This window comes from Lytechinus variegatus, chromosome 2 (assembly GCF_018143015.1).
Source record: "Lytechinus variegatus isolate NC3 chromosome 2, Lvar_3.0, whole genome shotgun sequence".
NCBI classification, from domain to species: domain Eukaryota; kingdom Metazoa; phylum Echinodermata; class Echinoidea; order Temnopleuroida; family Toxopneustidae; genus Lytechinus; species Lytechinus variegatus.
In genome coordinates this window covers 17,449,408-17,462,501 of record NC_054741.1, presented here as the reverse complement: position 1 = coordinate 17,462,501, position 13,094 = coordinate 17,449,408, and the positions used below count along the sequence as shown (strand labels likewise).

Sequence of the window (13,094 nt, the reverse complement as noted above, 5' to 3'; positions counted from 1 at the left end):
ATTACAACTATTGTCATGGTCGCATTTAGGACGTGGAAAATGTATTGCACCTCTATAAATTGTTCATACATACATGTATTATCAGCAAGCAATATAATGCCTCTTGTCTGCCTACATGTACATGTAGTAGGACGTTCCATGGGCACATAGGGACATGGACCTGTGCCTTGATGACATGTATACTGTAGCATATGAGTCCATTAAATTCAATTCCATTGTCGGAACAGTGAATTTCCACGATCATGAAAAAAACGGACGGAATTCGAAGAAACAGCCTTTTGAAACAGAAAATGGCTTATCAAACGGAAAATCACGGAAAAGGTATTTTTCCTAAAAATGCACAGAACAGCATCCCAAATCCCAATTAAAAAAAAGGATACCAAATGGCCACAAAACACGATCTCACTTTGCTACAATCATCGCAATCCACACATCGCGCCTAGACTGCATTCGATCTCATATCGAAAACATTCACAAGCGCAAGCTGAAATAAGAGACCAAAACCAACGAACATAGAAGTCAGCAACACGGCCGTGTATTGCTACCCTCTGCATTTAGTGATTAGAGCAGCATTATCAAGGTACTCCTCAAATCCAAAAAGGTAGATAGGTGAAAGTCTTTGACTGCCTGAAATGATGTCCAAAAAGTCTCAAAATTATCTATAAAATCTCATACAACCCTAAAATAATGCTAATAATGTGAAAGGTGAGGATGTACATGTAGTCATGTTAAATGTGTTTCATATCTCTTGGATCAAAGTAGATTCTTAAGCATTGTTAGTACAGTGGCAGATACAAAGTTTGACCAAAGCGAGTATCGACATCGCTACTCAATGCGTATCGATTTTCCATGTTCACAAAACTTTTTCATGTACACAAAGTCTATGGGGAAACAGAATTTACATTTTTTAGACATGCTAAACAGAATATAGGATATTCTGAAATGGAAAAGTTTATTTTCTGAAATAGTATTTACTGTCCCTACCATTGCAATTTTAAAGTTTTTAGGCCTTAATTGCACAAAGTACATGTATAAGGGGGTTGAATTTTAGTAGATCTATGCATTCATTAGCAATAATTAATATAAACCCATCTTTTCCCTTCCATTAAAAATTATGTTTCTTCAATGTAAATAATTACAAAAATATCAATATTTTTCAAATCTACGATGTTCATTGCTTCATGCATGTACCATCCTGTATTGTCATTTGTATTAAAATTAAATTGATCGATCACCGAATGAAATCTTGACATTGCCTACATAGGCATGCAGGTGGCAATGTGTTTATCAGACTCTTCCAATTTTCCTACACAACTTGACATCTACATTATTTCATTTGCAGGTCGACTGAGCAAGACAGTGGGGGACACTGCCGAATGACATGCTCTCTCTGGACGAGAACGCACTGTTCTACAGATTGAGGCATTTTCTAGTGTAACAGCACACACACCAAAGAAGCGAGGCAACATGAAACGTGATGATATCTTCTTCGCTGCACATCAGGCCACAGAGCTGCTTATTTTCACGCTCTCTTTTGCATACCCTGGAGGGATAGAGTGACTGGCTGACTACTATTTTTTTCTTCTTCAGTTTATCGAGATCACGGGATCTCTAGTTCTGTCTGATGGAAATGGCGCCTTGCTTGATGAAGGATATGTTTACAAGCATTAAATAATAAACACAATCCTCACTATCAATCCAGTAGCACATTTCTTGCTAAAGGTTACAATATTTTCCTAAGATTTGCTACAATAATATTATGCATCACTTTAATCAAAATAAAAGATTTTGGGGGAGGTTAAGAGTTGGGTAAGACCAACTCACATTAATCACCCCCCCCCCTTTTTTTTTAAAGGATGTGAGACCTACTATCATAATGTTATTGAATTGTTCTACTCTTTATTATCAAATATGAATAGTCAAGTGAAGCAAGACAAAAAAATAAAAGAAAAAAAAAACTTCCAGTCAGACCAAAGGTCCCTTTGCTGATGAGCAGGATTCATCCTCCCTCTTCCCTTCAAAGTAGTGTGAATTCCTTTCTTTCTCTATTACAGTTGAAAGTTATATTCGATCTCATTGAACCACTTGATTAATAATACATTGTATTCAAACACTTTTAGGTCTAAAAAAAAAGGGCCGCAAAAACAGCATATTGCAAAAATTTCATTTAGACTTTGGAAACCTGCTGCATAATACGTGTACAGTATTATCATCATACAACTGAAAATATGAACTTTCTTGTGATATCATTCTTCATATGTGGCACCTTTAATCTTGTCTGCAGGCACAGACCCTGATTGAATCTTTGATCAACAAGAGTGTCTCCATGCAAAGACTAGCACATGTATACAAAGCTTGCTGTTTCAATTCCTGAGCAAGAGCATGGCGAGAGGGCCTTCAGTACACAAGGCATGAGTAGGTTGCACATTCAGACCCGTAACTCAAGCAAAGGGTTTGCACAGCAGACTACCTTTAATCAGATCAAGATCACTCTTCCCATCAAGATATTAAACAGACAAGATTTCAAATCCAAGTTCCACATTGAATGACATAAGAAATTTACTCGTGATTATTTATTCATACAGGCTACTTTTTACATTCTGAACAACAAACTCTTAGTATCAGCCACATTACTTGAGATTTTATTCAACTCCCTGGAAGCCACAGTACATCAATCAGCAGAAAGCTTCCATCTCGCAGTCCCCCAAGAATGTACCATACAGACAAATTTGTCAATAACAGTGACAATCCTTGTCATGTACTTTATTGCATACATAGCTTTCAGAAAAACTAAAGTGTACAACATACTACATGTACATGTTCATGTTTGAAAACGTGGAAGGATTCAGAATTTGAGCTGACTTTTCATCGGTTTCCTTCACCACTTCCACCTTATCTGAACTTGACCCGTGACCTCTTGAAATGAACTCTACCTGCTGCTTCACTTACATAGATGTAATTGTTTTCAAACTTATAAACCTTGAATTGTGCATGTACATTTACACAATTCTCGAATTAAAATGTTTGAACAATGGGAAAAAGGATTCAATGAAGTTGGGTGCAGTCCCATAGGGAGAAAATGATATACAAAACAATGCACATTTTATGTAACTGTCTGCAGTGGAGTAAACAGACAAAAGAACATGACCACACCCATGCATCGGGATAATAACGTTAGGTATATAATATACTTATTTTAGCGGTCCGCCAGCCTCCACCAAAAATTCACATTCAGTCATCAAATACCAAAAAAGTAATGACTTGGCCCTACATGTACAGCAGTGTAATCCATACACTGTATGCAGGTCCAGTCCCACCAAGAAGCATGCACTGTATCCCATACACATGTACAGCAGTGTTATCCATATACTGTATGCAGGTCCCAGTCCCACCAAAAAGCACATCTCGTACACATGCACATTACGTGTGAAACTAATCAAGGCATTCCGAATCTCCAACTTTATTCATACATATGTTCATCATGATCTAATTGATACAAATGAAACAAGACGATTGCTGTGATAGGTTTCACACATTTTAAAGCCATGTGATTGAATGCCACTATTTCAAATACATGTACAATGCTTTATACTGCAATAGACAGCAAATGTAAATGTACATGTAGGCCTACAAGCCACTGAAAATGCACTGCAGATATTCTAATTGCATATTTTTCTAACGAGATGAAGAGAGATTCTCTTCGATGCCCGGCTAATCAATTATGAATGGAGGTGGTGAATATACTTTACACAAACCGATGGAAACAAAGCATGAACTGTAAAGTGGACTAGCAAGAAGGCTCTTATGAACAATATCAAGAAAAATGCAATATTCGCAAGGCTACAGGCAGGGAAGGGGGAATCTAACCAAATTGGAATATTCACAAGGCTATGATGTTATTTGAAAACTGCATTACTGGACCTGACCTGATCATGTACTTAAATCATTCTTCATTTGTTGCAGATGTGTACAATTGAGATGAAAATTGCATTCAAATGAGTAAACAACCTAGACTCCTTTCCGTTCTCAGTCAATGGTAAACGTACCTGGACAGTGCTAGATAATTTCTTGTGTCACACATATCAAACAGCATTTAATGTCTCTATGTGCTTCTAATGGGACTTTGGACATTATTAATGTGGCCTTAGCCCAGCAAGCATTTCAGAATTTCGAGGAATAAATTCCTGCCAAGTACCCATTAATACAGTATACATGATGTACATGTACCTCACCTGGGTTAAGTGCAGCACCATGTGGATCAACTTCTTTCTGAAGGAAATTACGCCATGACTAAGGATACAAACACACGACCCCTCTATTAATACCCCTTTTACACACGCTAAAATTTCCTTAACCCTGTACTATAGGTGGGGCTAAATTGCCATTTAGCCCTACGTCTAGTACGGGGTTAAGCTTAGCCCACTTTCTTTTTACACAGCATTTTTGCAAAGTGGGCTAACCCCACCTTTAGTACGGGATTATTTGGCCCTGCAAAAGAGCAGGGTTATCCCAGCAATTGCGGTGCTAAGAGCGATAGTACAGGGTTAAGATCGCTAGTGGAAAACGAAAGTGGGCTAACCTTAACCCCGTACTATAGGTGGGGCTAAATGGCAATTTAGCCCCACCTACACTGTAGAGTACGGGGTTAAGCAATGCTAGCGTGTGTAAAAAGTGTAAGAGTAAAGTACTTGTACTACTAATGATTGACAAATGTATTTAAAGCATGAGCTACCACTAGTCCGGGGTTAGCGAGTTTCGTGTATGAAAAGCAAGCATTCCTTATCCGGGGTTAGCAATAACAATTTGGCATGTGTGAAAAGGAAAAAAAATAGTACGGGGTTAGCAATAGTCCGAGGCTAAGAAAACCCTGTGTAAAAAGGGTATTAGAAAATTGGAGACAACTCCACTGTGCCACGCTCACTTTAGAACCACATACTGAAAACATCATTTGTTGATAAATTAAAGTATCAAAATCTTGACAAAGATTGGTACATACAGATTAAGGCTTAAAGACCCTGACCGTGTAAAAAACAATCATATATTAAAAGAAAGGCAATGATTCATACAATACAAATATACCAAAAATATTCTATACATCTCCTTCCATTTTTTAGAAATATTAGATAAAAATCAAAGAAACTGCTCCTCCAAAGTACGCTTCGACTGAGCACCCCACGTCGCCTGGAAAGGATGACGTCATGTTGTGTCTGGAGGGTTGCGATTCCATAGGTTTGTGTACAAAAGCATTGGGTATTTTCTTCCATTTCTATATTATGAATCCTAATTTTTTTTTCGTTTTCAGATGAAAATGGCACTCACAATTATTCACTGTTGAAATTGATGGAAACTTACTACTATTCACTGCCTTTTTGTAACTTCTTTGTTTGGCTCTTATTGGGCCTAAATTGCTATGTCAGGAAAAGTTGTGATACATAATCTGAATGCAGATAGATTTGAAATCTACGCCAAATAAGCAGAAAATAAACTATGGCAAAAACTAGTTCAACACTGTAGATTTCATAATTCAAGCATGTAGGAAAAAATATATGTGAACTCTGTGATGGAAGTGAAGAAAATGAAATGCGTAATCTGGAAAGCAAAAAAATAACCCAGTTTTTCTGTGTACAAACCTATGGAATTGCGACGCTTCTTACACAACGTGAACACCACATGTTAAAAACACTCGTCTAAAGAGGGTTGTAAATCATTTCAGGGTCTAGTTGTACAGGAGTCATGTACATTCTTTACCTGCCTCAATCAACATCTTCATCTCTTGACAGCCCAATCTGGAATTGATTAATGAGGATAACAGCTTGGAAAATATCATCTATGAAAGGGTGTGGGTGATATCTATAACATCATTAGCATCTTGCTCATTTCACCTTGCACATCCTGGTCGGTATGCAAATGAGGGGACTGATGACTTCATCCACTCACTAAAATTCTTTTGGATTTTTATTTTATTACTTGAATTATGAAATATGAAACAATTCTATTCCTCATTTTCAAGTTGAACAAAGATTGATTCCTCCCTTAACGGTGAAATTAGCATTGTTTCGATACTATTTGATCCTGTCAAGTTGGTCCTTATTGTCAAGTCTGTAAAAAAAAATGAAAAATTCAAATAAAATAAAAAAGAAATAGTGAGGGACATCATCGACCATATCATTTGCATGTCATTGAGTTGTGCATAACTGTTTTGTGAAAAGTAAGTTAAACTTTATAAAATGTCATACATGTAACTTTCTTATTTGACATCTGATTTTGATGACATTTTCAGTGTTATTCTAGTTTGATTTTTCTCTATTCATTCACATCAAGATATTTCTGGGGTGGACTGTCCACTACAGTGTGTATGCAGACATCACTTTTGCAAGTTGCTGACTAGTTTTACACACATATACAAGTGCAAATAACTTTAATTCTGCAGTGAACACATAGACCCTTCCCTAAAAATTAATTTAGATGTGAAATAACGATGAGTTTCAGAAAAAAGAGATGTTATTAACTCCAGTTGGACCTTGGCAGATAGTTCATCCAGTAGGGTGGCCAGAAAAAGCCAGTTCATGGTAAGAAATTGAAGGTGAAGTTGAAAGCAAATCTGAGGAAAGTGAAGGTGAAAATGAATCAGATAAAAATGAGTTTGAAAACAAATCAGAGGAAAGTGACAGTGAAAATGAATCAGATGAAAATGAGTTTGAAAATGAATCAGATGAAAATGAGTTTGAAAATGAATCAGATGAAAATGGATCAGATGAAAATAAGTTTGAAAATGAATCAGAGGAAAGTGAAGGTGAAAATGAATCAGATGAAAATGAGTTTGAAAATGAATCAGATGAAAATGAGTTTGAAAATGAATCAGAGAAAAGTGAAGGTGAAAATGAATCAAATGAAAATGAGTTTGAAAATGATTCAGAGGAAAGTGAGATGGAAAGTGAATCTAGAGGTGAGAGTGAAGAGGAAATAGAGCAAGAACAGCCAATTTGAAAGAAAGATATTGAACAAGCAACTGGGTTCTTGTGAAGTTTACAGGAAAAAAGTCTGTGAAATATTTTGTTTGGCAGATCCTAGTCATACTGGTGACTTTGAAGTAACCTTTCTTTGGAAAGCGAGTTACAGTAAAGAACATTTTTTGTTGGCCAGCTAAGAGATCTCTCTCCTCTATTCACTTGGATTAAGTGGTAACGAAGCTGCTACATCCAGAAAATATCATGAGAGGCATGGTCAAATTTGAAACAGACCTACATGTTATTAGCAATTACAATATTGATTGATGACACAGAGGGCCAAGAATAGAGTGTTTTTGTTTCCATTAGGCAATGTCTTTTTAGGTTAAACTTGAAAGTTGTGTTCTCTTTCATGCAGATTTAAGGGGCATTAATATGTAATTTAGAAGGCCCTGCCAATATCATGTTGATATTTATGTGAAAAATCTGACCTTTACAATAACCTTATTCAAAGGAATTTAGGAAACTACATGTATTTTGTGAAACTAGTGTAATTTAATCTGGCTAACTAGTATGTATTTTTATTTTCTGGCATACAACCTGGAAGTCTGCTTAAAAATAGAATTAAAGTGTTTCATGAACAACTCAAAGGTATTGTGGCTAGTTATCATTTGCACAGTTAACAACTAAATGATGGTACAATACTTTTACTTACCCAGTTGGTCAACTACAGAGTACCAACCTTGCTAATATTGCAAGTAACATGTCCACAGAAAATTAATGCAGTGCCCTGTTTAACTACACTTTTTCAAATTTGTTCATTTATAATTTTGAATATTTAGGCTTATAAAAAATCAAAATATCATAGCTAAAAAATTGCAAAATCTGGAGAAAAAAGTGTGCAACCAAGTGTCTGTTATTGCCCCTTTAAAATTAAATTTCTTACATATTAATTGTTAGCAAAATTTTGTAGATAAAATGCCGCAAAAAAAGTATGTACAAGTTGTACTTGTAAGTCATTATTTGGTGGCTGTTGAAAAAATAAACAGATTGGAGTTGTTCTGATTCCATAGTTCCCCCATAAGGAGGTTAGCTATACAGGTGATTATGCAATAAGATATTTATAGTTGTCAAAAGTCAACCTAAACTCCGGGATCACTTTGGACAATTTTGAAGAAGAAAAAATCATGAAATAAAATCAACTGTTGAGAAGTCTATATAGCATGATCTCCTCTTTATTAATACTTGCTAACCCCCACATTACTCCTGTAATTCCTATGTTCATAATGAAGATATTGATATAAATTTGTCCACAGCCACCCCAGCTTACGGCGCTCTGTCTATGAAAGTGAGATCAAAGTCTTGCGTGAAGTTAGACCTGAAGGTTTTTCTCACATTTTAAAAGAACCAGCAGCAATGCATGGATCAGTCAGAGTCTCTAAATCGCTGCCATGAGCTGTGCAGAGCTTGGCTGTTTGTGTCACACAGTCAATGGGCAAAATTTCGATGTGCATCAGAATTTCCATTTTAGAAAATTCAGATCAAGGTTCGTTTGAAATGAAATTACAGGTTTACAGAAACAAAAAATGGCATAAAAAATACCGAACTGTTCAAAATTTACCATTGTCCCTAAGCACGACTTACTGACTTTTTAATGCATTCAAAGATATCACAATGCTGTAACTTGCTCAGGCTGTTAAGTTAATGAAAAAAAAAAAAGATTGTTTCAGCGACACTCACCATTTGCAAACAGTCAAGAACTGCAAAATTATTTCCTTTTCTTGGGCAAATATGTTGAACATCCGCAATGCAGGCTGGATGGTCAGCTATCCTCACTGGCTTCAAAGGAACAGCTTTAGATCTGATTGCTTTCTTCAAAGGATTTTTGTAAGCTGCAGCTTGGCCCAAGTCACCTTGTCCTTGTGGTTGTGCTCCTTGCTGTTGTTGGAACTGGCCTTGTTGTTGTTGAAACTGGCCTTGTTGTTGATCCCTAAAATTGTTCAAATTGGCAGCCTGCTGCTGTGGTTGAAAAGCATTATTATTAGCTGCAAGTTGCTGGTTCCTCTCATTCATTTGCATCTGTAACTGGTTCGGTACAGGCCTGCCTCGCAACTGAGCTTGATCTTGAAATTGTTGCTGCTGAAAGTTCACACCTGCTCCAGCGGGCACCCGAGCATCGGCTCCCAGGCCTGCGGCAGCCTGCCTCGCGTCCCGTCGGCGTCCGGTTCCATCGAACCGCCCGGCTCCGACATCACCTTCCCTTCTTAACCTGTCTCTTACCTTATTAAAATCATTTTTGATCAGTTTACCTGTATCCTTTATGAAACCTTCGTCACGTCGTCCAACTCCAAGGACAAATGTGACTTGAAAACATATTAAAATAGCAACACATGCTGCCTGTTTGACACGTAGGTGAGCCGCCATGTTGGATGAAAGAAGCCACTTGCACAACACCAACTGGCCACGTCATTCACTCAATTCGATCGATCGACGGTAGATTTTCTTAATGTGAACTGCGCCACCGCTGAATGTCGTGTCCTACAATATATGGCTCAGGACAAAATATTATTTGTTGTTTTGCTCTTATCTTTATAATAATAATAAAATATTTATTTACGCCTATTTCAAAAACATCGTGTGCTTGTAAGTATTAACTCAGCTCATAGTAACAAATTTCCGGGAACAAATTGTATTTTATACCTTAATGCTAAATCAGTCAAATAAAAAAATAAACACTGAAATTTTTCAATCGGAAGAGGAAAATTGATGATTTCGGCGAAGCAGATGGAGGCTTGATATGACAGTATATGGGGGTATATGGTTAGCTTTACAATCAGGGTATCCAAAAAGGGTTTTCTTTGCTGACACAAATTGAATGTGTCGGCCTGCTGTAATCTCAAGCTATACTCAATCCTATTAAGATATAAAAAAAAGTATTGAATACGTGGAAACTTATCAAAACTTGAACGTATCTATAAATCAGGCATAGCGTCTTGTCATTTTTTGGCCCAATTTGGAGCCCGTGCATGAAGCATGCATTGTTTTATTAAACTCCCGCAAAGCTCTCTGACAATTTTGATTTTATGATGTATTGACCGAAAATGGGTTGTTAATTCTTTCAAAGAAATATCCTTTCAAAATAAGGTAATTTATACGCAGACATGTATGCCCCCCCCCCCATTAGTTATATAGACATGACTTGATTTCGCGCTTGATCCATAATGTTTTTGCTTACAGAATGCTTGTATAAAATTACAGCAACACACTTCAAACTTAGAATATGAATCTTTGCCCACGGCCACTTTATTTTTCAGTTAGAATCTAGGCCTACACTTCTGGGGACCGTTTCATCAACATTTTCGTCCGTCAAATTGTCAGGTCTGACAACTTTCCTTGATTGCGATTGACTGAGAGGAACCGTTACCATAGTAATTGTCAGATAAAACAGATAATGACATAACAAGTTGATAAAACGCTCTCCCGATGTTGTCAACTCCAATTTTATCCAAAAGTGTCCTCCCTAAAAGAACAATAACAATAATGAGTTGGTGACCTCAATTTTTTATATGCCTCAAAATTCAAAAGATATAACCTATATTTCACTTCTTTATAACACATTATAAAAACTGAGGGAAAACAAACAACTCCGTTTTGATTTAGTCAAATGAGACACTGATAGTCTGGTTACCCTGGCTGTAAAGTGACCCCGGTATACTAGGGGGGGGGGGGGAGGAATCCACATTTTTTCCGATCAGCTGATAAAAGCAGATCTCTGAAGTTTTTTTTTTGGTTTTTTTTAGAGGGCAGTCCTAACTACATAGTATCGCGAGTGCAAAGCTCAAGCTCATTTATTTTCAATATTTCATGTACTATAAGTTGGATGCATCTATTCAATGCTTATACTACTCTTTTAATAGCCAATTACTCATCAGATTCGTTTATCATGATATATATATATATATATATATATATATTATTATCATCATCATTATTATCGTTATTATCGTTATTATCATTATCCTTATTATATCATCATTACTATTATTGATTCAACCTGATATTTGAACATTGTAAGCAGTTCAGGTTCATGTAGTCATGGACAACTTCTTGCACTGACTTATGAAGAGAAAATCTCTTCCATAAATGCGAGCACGAAGTGCGAAATCAATGTTTGAAATTCCGACCCGAAAAAAAAAGATCATTCTAAATAATTTTGTCATGAACAGGGTAGATATCTAGCCTGTGAGTGCGCTTGTTGATATTTTGGCGATCTGAAATTCAGACACGTTTTTAAATGAAGAAAGACTGTCCAAAATGATTTTTTAAATAGTAAAAAAAAATGGGTGGGTTGGGGGTAGGAGAGAAACGGAGGGAGACAGGTGAGAAAATAAGAAGAGTGTAAACTATAGAGGTCTGGTTCGTGTATTATATTTATAATTCCATCGAGAAAAAATATGACATCACCTTTAGTTAGTCTTCCCCCCCCCCCTCCATCATAACTATCCTGGCGCGTCCCCTATCTGTGGATAATACCCAGTCGAGCTCTTGATTCAAAATTTAATTCATATAAGATTTTAAAATGAATATTTTGTATTAAGTTTAAATATAATTCTAAGGCTTTAAATGGCTGTACATGTAGTCCGAGAGAGACATCTTGCTTATATCAATCTGAGAAAGACTGCATGTTCTTAAAAAGTAATACGACCTCCCAGGCTTGTCATCTTGTTGGTGGACCCTTCTTTTAGAACACACCAGGGGTGTTTCATAAAGCTGTTCTTAAAGTTACGCTCAACTTTATGCACAACTGGAACATGTTCTTAGGTCATAACTCAATTACACAAAGAAAGGTTCACCAGGGGCCCGTTGCATAACACTTTTTACCTGAGAAAACTCAGGTTGTTTTTTACCGGAGTTTTTGCCTGTGTTAAAGTCATTTGCAGATATGAGACTAAGTGACTAACATTAGTTTTCAGTTTTTACCAGAGTATTATCAGGTAAAAGGTTTTATGCAACAGGCCCAGTTGTGCGTAAAGTCATTCGTATCTTACGAACAGCTTATTGAAACACCCACTTGTTGTGTATGTTTCTATGAGTTCGGCGGATTCTCTGCTTCACTATCGATCATCGATCGCCTCTTCTCCCTTTCTATTGTGAAGACTGTGACACTTGTCTGTAATATTTTGTATAGCACATTGGCATCATGTAGTGAATGACGGAATCATATTTTGATTAAAAAAACATCCCTTTGATTGTTTTGGGTGTTTTTTTTTTTCAAATGACGATATTTTGTACCAATACTGTTAATCATAACCAAGATCATAGGTACTCCGGGTTATCGAATTTTAAAGTTATTCATTATGTCATTTGCGTATTGTTATATTATGCTGAGAAAAAATTATTACACTTGTATATACTTTTGTTATTGGAATGTGGAAATAAATAAATTCTTTTCCCTTCCTCTCTTCTTTATCTCCACTTTCTCTTGACATATCTTTTCTTTTTCTCTCTCACTCTCCTCCCCTTCCCTCTCTTCTTCATCTCCTTCCTCTTCTGAACACATTTTCAATCCCCTCTTCCTAAGAACTCACCTTCCATATCTTCCTTCTCTTCATACCCTTCTTTCTCTCATTTTTTTCTTTAATTTTTCCCTCTCTCTGTCACTTTCCTTCCCTCCCTTTCTTCTTTATCCCCCTTTCTTTCACCATTCTTTTCTTGTCTTTTCCTTTCTCTCGCTCTCCTCCCCTTCTCTCTCAACACATTTTCAATCACCTCTTCCTAAAAACTCACCTTCCATATCTTCCTTCTCTTCTTCATACCCTTCTTTCTCTCATCTTTTTTTCTTTCATTTTCCACTCTCCCTGTCACTTCCCTTTCCCCCCTTTCCTCTTTATCACCTTTCTCTTACCATTCCTTTCTTTCCTCTCTTCTTCATCACCTTCTTTTTTTCTCAGTCTCATCTGTATCTCCCTCTTTCAATCATCATTCTTCTTTTTCCTTCATCCCCCTGCTTTCTTTCATTCATTTAATCCTCCTGGTTTCTGTCTCGTTTCCTTTCCTTTCCTCAACTTTCTATCAATACATTCGCTCCAAACCCATAGACCTGTCAAGATAAATCACAATTAACTCAAACATTTTTTTTCTAATGGA

At 36.6% G+C, this 13,094-nt stretch overlaps 1 protein-coding gene across 2 annotated transcripts in view; it reads right to left on the bottom strand.

The window, feature by feature from the left end:
- Nucleotides 1–9,410, bottom strand: part of LOC121407468 (Golgi apparatus protein 1-like) — a 48,059-nt gene extending 38,649 nt beyond the window's left edge. For both annotated transcript variants that reach the window (XM_041598554.1, XM_041598555.1), the window contains exon 1: nucleotides 8,688–9,410. In XM_041598554.1, coding sequence (XP_041454488.1) covers nucleotides 8,688–9,371 — 684 coding nt within the window. In that variant the 5' untranslated portion in view covers nucleotides 9,372–9,410. The remainder of the gene's footprint in view (nucleotides 1–8,687) is intronic.
- Nucleotides 9,411–13,094: the final 3,684 nt, after the last annotated feature.